The 14044-nt window shown below is 37.7% G+C and overlaps 1 protein-coding gene across 2 annotated transcripts in view; it reads left to right on the plus strand.

The window, feature by feature from the left end:
• The window catches only part of ITGAV (integrin subunit alpha V), a 115826-nt gene that overhangs the window by 30065 nt on the left and 71717 nt on the right, over positions 1–14044 (plus strand). For both annotated transcript variants that reach the window (XM_037849112.1, XM_037849110.1), the window contains exon 4: positions 10875–10989. In XM_037849112.1, the coding sequence (XP_037705040.1) occupies positions 10875–10989 (115 nt within the window). The remainder of the gene's footprint in view (positions 1–10874; positions 10990–14044) is intronic.

Below are 14044 nucleotides of genomic sequence, written 5' to 3' on the forward strand. Positions count from 1 at the left end.
AGCAACTGAGAGTTGACATCTTGAAGAGGAGCTGCAGCTAAGAGAGGACAAAATGTCCCAAGGGCAACATTTTGGAGAATGCCATTTTGAAACACAATCTGGGAGCAAGTGGACACCAGCCACATGCCTTCCAAGCTAACAGGTTTTCCGGACGCCAATGGCCAGCCTTCAGTGAAGATACCCTATTGTTGAGGCCTTATCTTGGACACTTTATGGCCTTAAGACTGTAACTTTGTAACCAAATAAACCCCCTTTATACAAGCCAATCCATTTCTGGTATTTTGTAAAATGGCAGCATTAGCAAACTGGAACAGAGGATAGAGGAAAAGTATGTGTGCATGTCACTGAAGTTTAAGTTGTTATCAAATTCAATATTGTTATATGCTTAACATGTTAAATATTAACCTGATGGTAATCACAAGGAATATAGAGGAAAAATGTATCCAGATAGAAAAGAAGGCACCCAATATGGTACAACACAAAAAAATCAAATATATATAAAAGCAATGATGGAAGAATTGAGGGCCAAAAAAAGTATAAGACATACAAAGGCTGAATAGCAAAATGGTAGAAGAAAGTCCTGTATTATCAGTAGTGACTTTAAATGTAAATGGATTAAACTCTCCAGTCAAAAGACAAGAGATTGACAGAATGGATAAAAAAGCATGACCCAATTATATGCTCTCTGCAAGATACTCACCTTAAATTCAAAGATAACAGTAAATTGAATGTGAAAGTATAGAAAAAAATATACCATACAAGTAGTAACCAAAAGCAAGGAGGGATAGCTATACTAATAATTCAATAAAATACATTATAAGTCAAAAACAGTTACAAGGGACAAAAACAGTCATTTTATACTGGTAAAAGGGACAATTCAACAAGAAGATGTAACGATTATAAATAGATATGCACCTAACAGCAGAGCCCCAAAATATATGAAGCAAATAATGACAGATTTGAAGGGAGAAATTGATGGTCCTACGTCAATAGTAGGAGACTTTAACACACCACTCTTAATAAAGGATAGAACATCTAGTCAGAAGATCAATAAGAAAATACAAGACTTGAATTATACTCTAAACCCACTAAACCTAGCAGACATATATGGAACACTTCACCCAACAAAAATAGAATACACATTCTTAAGTGCACATGGCTCATTCTCCAGGATTAAACCATATATTGGGTCGCAGCAAAAATCTTAATAAATTAAAAATATTGAAATCATACAATGTATATTCCCCAACCACTTTGAAATAAAGCTAGAAATCAATAACAGAGGGAGAAATGGAAAACTCACAAATATGTGGAAAATAAAATATTCTTATACAACCAATAGGTTAAAGATGAAATCACAAGAGAAATTAGGAAATATCTTGAGGCAAATGAAAATGAAAATACAACATACCAAAACTTACGGGATGCAGTTATGGCAGTGCTGAGAGGGAAATTTATAGCTCTAAATGCTTACATTAAAAAGGAAGAATGACTTCAGATGAGAGACCTAACCTCCCTAACCTCAAAACTGGAATAACTAGCAAAAGAGCAGTCTAAACCCATAGTGAGTAAAAGGAAGGAAATAGCAAAGATTAGAACAGAGATAAATGAAATTGAAAAAGAAAAAGCACAGTAGAGAATCAACACAACCAAAAGTTGGTTGGTTGAGAAGATCAATAAAATTGCAAACCCTTTGTGCTGGTTTGGATGTATTATGTCCCCCAAAATGCCATTATCTTTGATACAGCCTTGTGTGGGCAGGAAACATATTGGTGTTGATTTGGTTGGAGTCTTTTGATTGGATTTTTTCATGGAGATATGATCACTCAACTCTGGGCGAGATCTTTCATTGGAAAATTCCATGGAGGTGTGGCCCCATGCATTCAGCATGGGCCTTGATTAGTTTTCTAGAGCACTATATAAGCTCAGACAGAAGCAGTGAGCTTGCTACAGCCATGAGAGACACTTTGAAGAATGCACAGTATCTGAGAGAGGAGCTGCAGAGGGAGACAGTTTGAAGATGGCCATTGAAAGCAGACTCTTGCTCCAGAGAAGCTGAGAGAGGACAAGAGCAACTAGGAGTGACATTTTGAGGAGGAGCTGCAGCCTGGAGAGGAACATTGTAGGAGAAAGCCTGTTTGAAACCAGAACTCCAGAGCAGACCCCAGCCACGTGCCTTCCCAGCTAACAGAGGTTTTTCGGACACCTTTGGCCATCCTCCAGTGAAGGTACTCGATTGTTGATGCATTACCTTGGACACTTTATGGCCTTAAGACTGTCACTTTGTAACCAAATGAACCCCCTTTTATAAAAGCCAATCCATTTCTTGTGTTTTGCTTAGTGGCAGCATTAGCAAACCAGAATGCCCTTAGTAGAATGACAAAGAAGAAAAGAGAGAGGATACAAATAACAGAAATGAGAAATGAAAAGGGGGACATTATTACTGACCCTGCTGAAATATAAAGGATTGTAAGAGGATACTGTGAGCAACTATATGCTTATAAATTAGATAACCTAGATGAAAAGGACAAATTCTTAAAAACACATAAATTACCTACATTGACTCAAGAAGAAATAGAAGACATCAACAAACAAATTACTAGTAAAGAGAGAGAATCAGTTATCAAAAACCTCCCAACAAAGAAAAGCCCAGGACCAGATGGCTTCACAGGGAGTTCTCCCAAGCATTCCAAGAGGACTTAACTCCAGTTCTGCTCAAATTCTTCCAAAAAATTGGAAGAGGTGGGAACACTCCCTAATTCACTCTAGAGGCCAACATAACCTTCATCCCAAAGGCAGATAAAGATGCCACTAGAAAAGAAAACTGTAGCCAATATCTCTTATGAATATAGATGCAAAAACACAATACTAGCAAACCAAATTCCACAGCACATTAAAAGAAGTATACATTGTGATCAAGTAGGATTTATCCCTGGTATGCAAGGTAGGTTCAGCATAAGAAAATCAATTAAAATAATATACCACATTAACAGAATGAAGGGAAAAACCAACTGATAATCTCAGTTGATGCAAAAAAGGCGTTAGTGAAAATCCAGCAACACTTCTTGTTATAAAACACTTAGAACACTAGGAATAGAAGGAAACTTCCTCAACATCCTAAACGGTATATATGAAAAGCTCATAGCTAACGTCTTCCTTAATGGTGAAAGACTGAAAGCTTTCCCTCTAAGATCGGGAACAAGACAAGGATGCCCATGGTCACTACTGTTATTCAACATGGTACCAGAATTTCTTACTAAGAGCAATTAGGCAAGAAAAAGAAATAAAAGTCATACAAATTGCGAAGGAAGAACAGAAACGTTTCCTGTTTGCAATGTTAATGATCCTATATACAGAAAATCCTGCAAAATACACAACAAAGCTCCTAGAGCTAATAAATGAATTTAACAAAGTGGCAATGTATAAGAGCAACACCCCCAAAGCAGTAGTATTTCTATACACAAGCAATGAAGAATCAGAAGAAGAAATCAAGAAAAAAAATTCCATTTACAACAGTAACTAAACGAGTCAAATATCTAGGAATAAATCTAATCAAGGATTTAATGGACTTGTATACAGAAAGCTACAAAGCATTGGTAATAGAAATAAAAGTGTACGTAAACAAATGGAAGTATATTCTGTGTTCATGGTTTGAAAGACTAAATATCTTTAAGATGTCAGTCCTACCCAAAGTAATTTTTAGATTAAATACTATCCCAATCAAAATTTCAGTAACTTTCTTTTCAGAAATGGAAAAGCCCATGATCAGATTTATATGGAAGGGGAAGGGGCTCTGTGTAGCTCATGTCTTCTTGGAAAAGAAAAACGAAGTTGGAGGACTCATACTTCCTGAGTTGAAAATGTATTTCAAAGCCCCAGTAATGAGAATAGCCCAGTACTGGCAGAAGGACAAATGTATAGTCCAGTGAAATCAAATTGAGAGCTCAGAAGTCAACCCTCATTTTTGTGGCCAACTTATTTTTGACAGGGTGGCAAAGACCGCTCAACAAATAGTGCTGGAAAAACTGGATGCCCATTTTCAAAAAACAAACAAACGAAAAAACCAGAAGGACCCCTACCTCATACTATATATAAATGTCAACTCAAAATGGATCAAAGACCTAAATATAAGAGCCAAAACTATCAAACACCTGGAAGAAAATATAGGGAAGCATCTTCAGGACCTTGTGTTAGGCAATGGTTTCTTAGACTTTACACCCAAAGCCCAAACAATAAAAGTATAAATAGATAAATGTGACCTCATCATAACTGAAAACCTTTGGTCCTCAGAGGACTTAATCATGAAAGTAAAGCAACAACGTACACAATGGGAGAAAATACAGGAAACCATATATCTGCTAAAGGTTTAATATCCAGAATATGTAATGATATCCTTCAACTTAACCACTAAAAGACAAGCAACTTGAATAGATGTCTTTCCAAAGAAGATACACAAGTGTCCAGAAATCATATGAAAAGATGCTCAGTATCAGTTGCCAATAGGGAAATGCAAATCAAACCACAATGAGACTCCATTTTACACCTATTAGAATGGTTGCTATTAAAAAGATGGAAAACATCAGGTGTTGGAAATGATGTGGAGAAATGGAACACTCATTCCTTGCCAGTGGCAATGTTAAATGGCACAGCTACTGTGGAAGACAGTTTGGTGGTTCCTCTGAAAACCAAATATAGAACTACATATGACCCGGCAATCCCACTACTAGGTGTATACCCAAACAAATTGAAAGCAGGAACTCGAGCAGGTATTTGCATGCCAATGTTCATAGCTTCAATCTTCAGAATTGCCAAAAGATGGAAGCAGCCCATGTGTCCATCAGCTGACAAATGGATAAATAAAATGTGGTAAATATATATGATGGATTATTCAACCAGAAAAAGAAACAAAGTTCTAATATATGTGTCAGCATGGATGAACCTTGAAGACATGTCAAGTGAAATAAGCCAGACAGAAAAGGACAAATATTGTAAGTTCTCTCTGATAAGAAACAATTAGAATAAGCAAACCCGTAGAATCAGAATCTAAAATGTAGGTTTCCAGGGGAAGGAGTGGAAATAGGGAATGGGAAGTTAAGGCTTAAAATGTACTGAGTTTCTATTTGGAATTATGGAAATAATTTGTTAATGAATGGTGGTGACAGTAACACAACATCATGAACATAATTAACAGCACTGAAATCTGTATCTGAATATGATTAAATGGTTGAATGTTAGATTATATATATGGTAACAGTAAAAATTAAAAAAGAAAAAAAACCCATGGGACTATACTACACAAACAGTGAACCCAAATTTTAAACCATGGACTATTGTTAGTAATACAGTTATAAAAGTGTGCTATCATCTCTTGTAACAAATGTTCCACACCAGTGCAAGGTGTTAATGATAGGGTGGTATACGGGAGTCCTGTGTTTTATGTGTGATTGTTCTTAAAGCCACAACTTCTCTAATAAAGAAAAAAGTTAAAAAAAAATCACATCCTCACTGGCTTACAAACACCTTCATAATCAATTCACCGACTCCCTGTTTTGCATCCTTTTACACTGTCCTACATATGCCAGCCATTCTGATCTTTTTGTTTCTTCCTTATGCCAATTCATTTGAATGAGGACCTTAGTATTTATGTTCTTTCTGTCTGGAATGTTGTCAGGTTGATTCTTGCTTGGCTTATCCCTTGTTCTGATTTCAGCTTTTTTTTTCAGTTCCTCAGAGAGCTGTGCCCTATTTTAATTCCCTCAATAGTACTTAATTTTGTTCAATATTTTACATATATTTTCTTCTGTCTCTTTACTCCACTAAAATCTAAGCCTATGAGAACAGGGGTCTGTCTAGCTTATCCTTCCACTATCTGCCACTGCTTAGAATAGTACTCAGCATGTAGTAGTAACTCAGTACACATTTTTTAATGAACGAGAAGCTGTCTCATGGGAAATAAATATTTTCTAAAAGTTCTCTTACTTTCCTTAAAATGTATATTTGTGAGTGAGCTTCATAGTTTAATTTAATAACATTCCTATGGCGGGAGTTAAGATTGAGAAGATACCAGGTGAAAGCGTATGAAATTGTAGTTTCCATGGGTCAAAGCGGTCAAATATTGACAATTTCATATGCTTCCACCTGGTATAATTTAAGTTGGGAGTGCATTTCCCTTTTGACAACAATGACTGTTTCATGTTTATTTGCACAAAATTACAGTTGATATAGGAGAAAGGACTATTTGACTAGGAAGAGTTTCAATGATGATGACCTTCTGGTTATGTGGTCCCTTATTGCTTTTCCCCCAGCAATTCTAGGGGTGGGTGATGAGGACTGATGTTTTCCAGAGTCTCCTGGGGTCAGCTTGGTCACTTGTTAGTCACTGTGTGGATTCCTTTTACTCTTTTATCCATTCAGAAGTTCTCTGGTGGTTTACCCTGTGCCATGTATTTGGACATCAGATGGAATTAAACAGATACTGTTGTGAAGACCAGGAACCCTGGAGTCAGACTGTCAGTTAGCTCCTGGACTGTACTGACTAGCCATGAGGTCTCTGTTTCCTCATCAAAGTGGGGATAGTAACTGTACCTTCCTTTAGGGTTTCTGTGAGGAGTAAATGAGATAACCGTTGTGGAGTGGATGTACAGTGCTTGGCTCCTTATTAAGCCTTGATAAATCTTTGCTGTTTTTTGTTGTATTATACTATGGAGATGCATAACAAAACAACGATAACAAACTGTGGGTTTGCTCACCCAGTACTCGGGGTTGAGATGGTGGGTGGGGAGTCAGCTCTTGCTTCCTGAAGAAGCTACCCAGGTGAGGGCAAGAAGATGGGGAAAGGGCAGAGCCAGGAACTGACTTTAGAAAGGGTGAAGACAACCAGTGTGGTGTATCTGCAAAGTACATTCCACTGTTGCTAGAATGTTTTGTTGGAATTGGGGATGGTTAGAGACAACGGGATTGGAGATCAAGGAGTGACTCTTTAGCTGGCCTGGTCTGGTTTCTGCTCATTCTCCAGGCATGATTATTTTCACTCAACATCTTCCCAGTTTGGACTATAAATGACGTAGTCACTCTACTTGTAGTTCATGCTAAGGAGCTTTGGCTTCCTAATAGGCATTTGGGAGTCTTTGAATTTTTTTTATTAACTTACTTTCTTATGCTGAAATATTTTAAAATAAATTATGATTTGTACAAAGCCCTAAGATCATTTTCCTGCATATTTAAAAAAATTGGCCAAAATCATTAATTCTTTAAAGCTAATAACCAGTACATATTTACATTCTTCCACGTATCTATAAAATGTCCTTTGAAGGGTTTTATTTTAAATGAGCTTTGCATATGAAATGGATTTAGGGTCTGTTCTAGTCACCTGGCCTTTCAGTTGCTGGTTTCACGTATGGCTGCTGCTGTAGGCAAGAGCTGTCCCCTTTAGTGTGTAAGACCCTATTACATAGCTTGTTCTTGCCTTACTTACCATTTTTCAGAACTTGTGAGTAAGCCCAAGAAAAATTTCTACTATGTTCAGACTTCAAAACTGCAGGATTAATATCAACAGCTTACATTACAATCTGACTGAATACTCTAGACTCATTTTCTGTTACTTTAATGTGAAAAAGCCCTTTGACTCCTACCACTGCTTACTTAATAATAACAATAGCAATAGGTGATATTTATTCAGCATTTGTTACATTCTAGGTATGAAGCATTTTGCATGAATTGTCTCATTTAATACTCACCACAGGTCTCAGAGGTTGTTAAAATAATCAGCCCAATTTATAGCGAAGGAAACTGAGATTTAGAGATTAAGTAACTTGCCCAAGGCTACTTATTAAGAAAGTGGTGGAGCTGGAATTCATATGCAGGCAATCTAATGCCATAGCTTACACTCTGTGCCACTCCTTGGGCTTTATTAATGAGAAGACAATCTAGGACTTCACTACCAGTTTTCACTTTATTGACTCAGCATCCTCCGAACATCTTCAAGTTTCTCAATAAAGTAACACCCTTTCTTCCCCCATTGAGGAGGGTGAAAGCAAACACACTGGTGCCTGGAGCAAGCACAGCTAAGGGAGCTTCCTGCAAGCTGAGTTTTGCATTTTCTAAAATATATATCCGGATTTGTGGTTAATGTAAAAATAACACTTAGCAATACTTGCTGTCAATTAAAATAATAGATCTTAGATCATGAGCCGTATTTGTGCTGTGGTTTCTCATAGCCCGCCTGGCAGAGTAATGATCAGCATTAAAGACTGTGGATGCTGAGCAGTTAGGATGGCACCTGGCATGTGGTAGGTGCACAGTCAAAGGTAGCTCTTTCCTCTGCTGCAAACAACAAAAACAATAACAACAAAACCCTCTTTACTCTTGAGTTGATGTGCAGCCATTCCTCATAGCTTCCCTTTTCAGTGGATCATTATGTCCATAAGCCAGGGCACTTAGCCAGCTTGCTATTTTCCTGACTTCTCCTGACCTACTTCTGGACTGGGTATCTTTCTTAGAATTTCCCTTTTCTGTTCTCTTGCTCTGTATTGTCATTCATTTAACAAAGCCTTATCCAGCACTCTTTTTTGTGTTATAATTTTACTGCCCCATCGTTGGCCCCTTCTCATCACTCCCCTACTATCCCAAAGCCACACATACACTGCTTGTAAGTTCAGGTTCGCCTTCAACTTTTGATGACAAGTGCAGTATTTCTCTGTTCCAGACTAGCTAACCACAATGCTGGTGGAATACAGACTTGTTATTATTTGTCATGGGATTTTTTTGTACTGCTTGGAATGACAAGAGCCAGTTATACTTAGTCATGAAGGATGAGGCTACTGAACAATACTTAGAGTGAAGGGGAAATGGTTTTGCAAGAGGTGAGGGGCCAGACATTTTGGTGTGGTTAGGATAAACAAGTAGACAATTCTTCACGGTTGTGTAAATGTTACAGTTTATCTGTACAGCTGTTTTAACCTAACTTTTAACCTTTCACTAACAAATTTTATTTTGTCTTCTTTTATCCTGTAGAAGGTAAATAGATAATAGATAAGAGTTTATCAAGCATTTCATTTTTTTTCAATCAAATAGTCTTCTCAGCACTAAGAAGTTTCCCAGACCTGGGGGGTCGTGGTGGTGGGGCAGTGTGTCCTAGACCAGTTGTCATTGTCTCTAAGGACATACCACTCTGACCGTACTATTGTACTTTGTACTTTTTGGATGGGCTAGTAGTGCTAGACTAGAGTAAAATGAGAATAGTCTAGAACCACTGGCTGTAAAGTATATTTGCACAGCTGACCCAAGAAAAATCAAGTTTTCAGTAATTTCAGCCTCTCACTGGAAGCATATGATATCTCTGTGTCTTTCTCACATTGTGTTCTGCCTCCCTCATTTCACAGATTTTTAGTGAAAACTTATTTTGTAAAAGGAACTGGGCCAGAGGAACAGAAAGAGTAAAACACTAGCCTGCTCTTAGGAAACCTGTAGACTAAAAGGTGGAGTGAGGGATGGATGATTTAACAAATAACTCAAGTCCAATCAGAGTGCAGGTGCCTTTAAGGAGGCACAAAATTATGAAGAGTCTGAGAGGGAAGCACCACATCTGATCGTGTGGCATAGAGAAGGATTTGTCTAGGAGGTGAAAGTTTCAGCAGCGAATGGTAGGTGTGGCCATTGAGAAGGGACATTCTAGGCAGAGAGAGGTTCAAAAAAGCAGAGACAAGCAGATAGAGCAAATAATCCACTCTGGAGCATCAATTACATGGATAGAAGTAGCAATGATTGCCTGCTTTTAGTTTTTCAGGGTGATTATAAAGCCAGTGTTGAAGTCTGCAGTGTTTGGGTTTAGTATTTTGCTTCAAAAAGTATTATAGACAATCTGTTGTATTTTTTTCCAATAAATTAAGTTGTTAAATTTTTGATAGATTTCTATGCTATTAAAACATATTCTATCACCTATACTTGGTGTTCAGGCCCAGACTGAGTTTGTGCAAAGCACGGGTTGGTGCTGCCATGAGATCGAGAAACGCTCCAGGCACCAAGCAGACACAGGTTTATTAGGACTTACGAACAGGAGACAGTCTCCAGTGGCAGCAGTCTGAAGGGGTAGTGCTCCACAGAGGGGCAGGAGTGCAAGGGACAATATGTATATGATTTTAGAGCAAAGACATTCCATATAGGATGAGGACATCGGGCCTCTAGTATTATCATCAAAGGATCTTGAGACCTGATGTTTTACTAAGATTAATATTTAAGACTAAAATACAATCAATGCCATCCGGCTCCCATCCCTTTATATCTGTGATTCCATTCTTTTCCCTCCGGGGAGGTTGTTTTCTTTCATTACCTTCGTCCTGGTCACGCAGGCTGTTATGTGCTTGGGGCTTCATTTCAATTTAGGAGCGGTTCCAGGCCCTGGGCCGCCGCACTTGCTATTGATGTCTATAACTTTGAAAACAAATAGGTCACAATTTATTTGGAAAATGAATGAAAAAAGTGTTGCATTCTTTTCCTCTCTTCCTATTTAATAAATTATCTGCTTTTTAATTTAAGGGTTTCTCCTTTTTACATAAGAGCATTATTTAGTTCAAAAGTCAATTCAGTTTGTGACCTTCAGCTGAATATCAAGAAATGTGTTGCCTGGAAAAATAAACTTGGTAGCTATTTTGAAAAAAAAACCCACAACTACTTGTATTTGGTCCTTAGAAGAACATGAGAATAGTACTTCTTTTTAAAATCCTTGTCAAAAGATAAGGAATTTAAGGTATAGAGTAGATTTGATTCATTTTGGTTTATGTTTAGAAAGTGATGTTTATTGTGAGATAGTATAGATCATCTGAAACACTACTTTTTTTCAGAGTATTTTTGTCACAGTCTGTCCCCTTTGATTTTAGGCCTGTGCTCCACTGTACCACTGGAGGACTGAAATGAAACAGGAGAGAGAGCCTGTTGGTACATGCTTTCTTCAGGATGGAACAAAGACTGTTGAGTATGCTCCATGCAGATCAAGTATGTATGGGAAGTTGTACCAACTTTTACGAAGAGGAGTGGAGAGCCTATTTTGTTAAAAAATGTGTCTGTGTGCGCTTGTGCGTGCGTGTGGGTGTTCTCTGTGAGTTTGCTATAGAGTGAAAGTTTGTATATAACATTTATAGGTATATTGTGGTGTTTATTGCAAGCAAAATGAAAAGTCCTATTAATGTAAAGAAATGTGCAATAAATAGGTTTATCTTTTCTCCCTAAGAAATTATCTTCCTTGATTAGCAATAAATAATGTGATTTTGGAAGCCTATATTTTTAATTACTATTAACCAAAAGGTACTTGATTGAACCTTCTAAAAGAGATTTGGGGCTCCACATCTAAAGATTCTGATTCCATAAGTCTAGGGCAGGCCTGGGTACTTGCATTTTTAACAAGGTCTACCAGGTAGTTCTGATAGATACCAAAGTTTGAGAATTGTTACTGATGATTTTGAAAATTTTAAAAATTATGTCTAAGAAAGCCAGAGTTTATATAGAAAGGTGAAACTCTGATTCTAAACTTCTGTGCTCTTAATCAGTTTCTTTGTTAAGCCATCACCAATCTCCCATCTCCCCCCAAGTTAGGCAACTTATGACACCAAGTCAAAGGCAACTATTCAGTCTTCAAAACTCTGGGTAGTTGAACCTTCAGAAACCACAGATGATTTCATTAAACACTTAAGTTCTTAGCCTTCAACATTGTTTCCACATTTTGTAAGTGGGAAATAAACTGCAACGCAATGATAGCTACCCAGAACCATATTATTTAATAGGGTATAGTAAAAACTCAGCTAGAAAACATACCCTACCCTGGATGGAGGATGTTGGCAGCTTTATCCTCAGTGCATGATGCCATCTGCATCACCACCTTTACATTGGCATTTTGGTCGTTGGTGCTGTAGTCTTTGTTAGAGTGTGGAAAATTTGCAGACTCAATTTGTGTTTTTTTTCTGTTTTGCAAAAACATTCCTATTGTGAGAAGATAATTTCATAGCAGTGAAGATGAGCTAACTCTTATGTGCCAGGCTTGTAACATATTTTATGTAATGTACACACACACACACACACAAACACACACTCACTCTTCTCATTCATTAGGTGTGAGAACTAAGATGGAGATAGCTGAAATATATATTTTTTCCTTCATATCTCATGGTACTGAGTGTTCAAATGAGAAGTTGAATCCTGATCTTGTTTTATTCCAAAGAGATCTTTCCCGTGCATCACTAACAATAGAAAATGCTTTCCATTTCAATTGACTCTATATGAAGCACTGTATTCTAAGACTCTTTATATAGATAGGTGCAACAAGAACAAGTGACACCAGAGATGTATGAAGGAGAAGTTTTTTGGTACTCACAGGTCCTAGAACTGAGAGGAACAGCAGGCTTTGGAGGTTCACACTCGGAAAAACAGGAGCATAGGCTCAACCAAGCAGGTGGAGAGCAAGAGGTTACAGTGCACCTGGGGACCATGCCTTTATAGTATTATTTGGGTGGAGCTGTAATGGTTGATCAAGCAAAGTGGGAATTGGGAAGCTTACATTTTCTTGAGAGTGCAGCATGAACCCAGGTAGGAAACTAGAGGGAGATGCTGTTTATCTTGTTTTAGTAGATATCAGGGGTGGTCATTGAGGGACCTAACAATAGGGTCTAAGATGCTGAGGCATAATGGCAGTGCAAAAACTCCTTATGTTACTAATGGCAGGGTGGGATATTCTGAGGCAGCGTGGGAGTGTGAAAAGTTACTCTTTTATTTTAATTCACTAGAAGCACAACTTATATAGAGAGAATATGGTCTGCTTTCACAAGTATAGGTTTAGATAATTCCATGAGTAAGTGTATGAGGAAGCTTCCTGAAAGCATACATTCTGATGATGATGCTGTGCTAGGCTGGTAGCTTTGGTCATTTTTTTAAATGCAATTTTATTGAGGTATATTCACATACCATACAATCATCCAAAATGTACAATCAGTTGATCACAGTATCATCATATAGTTGTGCATTCATCTCCACATTCAATTTTTGAACATTTTCATTACTCTAAAAAATAAAAAAACAGAACAAAAAAAATAGAAGTAAAAAAGAACACCCAAAACATCCTAATCACCCTATTATTCATTTAATTTTTGTTCCCATTTTTCTACTCATCTGTCCATACACTGGATAAAGGGAGTGTGAGCCACAAGGTTTTCACAATCACATGGTCACACTGTATAAAATATATAGTATATACAGTTATACACTCATCTTCAAGAATCAAGGCTACTGGGTTGCAGTTCAACAGTTTCAGGTATTTCCTTCTAGCAATTCTAATAAACTAAAAAGGAATATCTGTATATTGCATAAGAATAACCTTCAGAATGACATCTCAACTTCATTTGAAATCTCTCAGCCACTGAACCTTTGTTTCATTTCTCTTCCCCTTTTTGGTCCAGATGGCTTTCTCAATCCTACAATGCCAGGTGTAGGCTCATTCCTGGGAGCCATGTCCCACATTTCCAGGGAGTATACACCCGTGGGAGTTGTGTCCCATGTAGTGGGGAAGGCAGTGAGTTTACCTGCAGAGTTGGCTTAGAGAGAGAGGCCACGTCTGAGCAACCAAAGAGGTTCTCTGGGGGTGACTCTTACACACAATTATCAGTAGGCTTAGCCTGTCCTTTGCAGTAACAAGCTTCATAAAAGCAAGCCCCAAGTTCAAGAGCTCAGCCTACTAAACTGGTACTCTCCAATAGTTGCAAGAATATCAGGAATTCCCCAGGTGGGAAAGTTTAATATTCCCACATTTTCCCTCAGTCCCTCAAGGGGGCTTTGCAAATACTTTTTATTCTCTGCCCAGATTACTCTGGGATGTATCAGGGCTTCACGCTAACCTGTACAAACCAACCAGATCTCACCCCCTATTCAAGATTCCATGTAATTATGGTGTTTGAATAAGCTGATCATACAAGTTAAATTATTTAGTGTGCCATGGAAAAATATAGATTTTGCACCAAATAAACATCTCTTCCTTTGGTCTCACATAGAAGTTGAAGTTTTTAGA

This window comes from Choloepus didactylus, chromosome 9 (genome assembly GCF_015220235.1).
Source record: "Choloepus didactylus isolate mChoDid1 chromosome 9, mChoDid1.pri, whole genome shotgun sequence".
Taxonomy (NCBI): domain Eukaryota; kingdom Metazoa; phylum Chordata; class Mammalia; order Pilosa; family Megalonychidae; genus Choloepus; species Choloepus didactylus.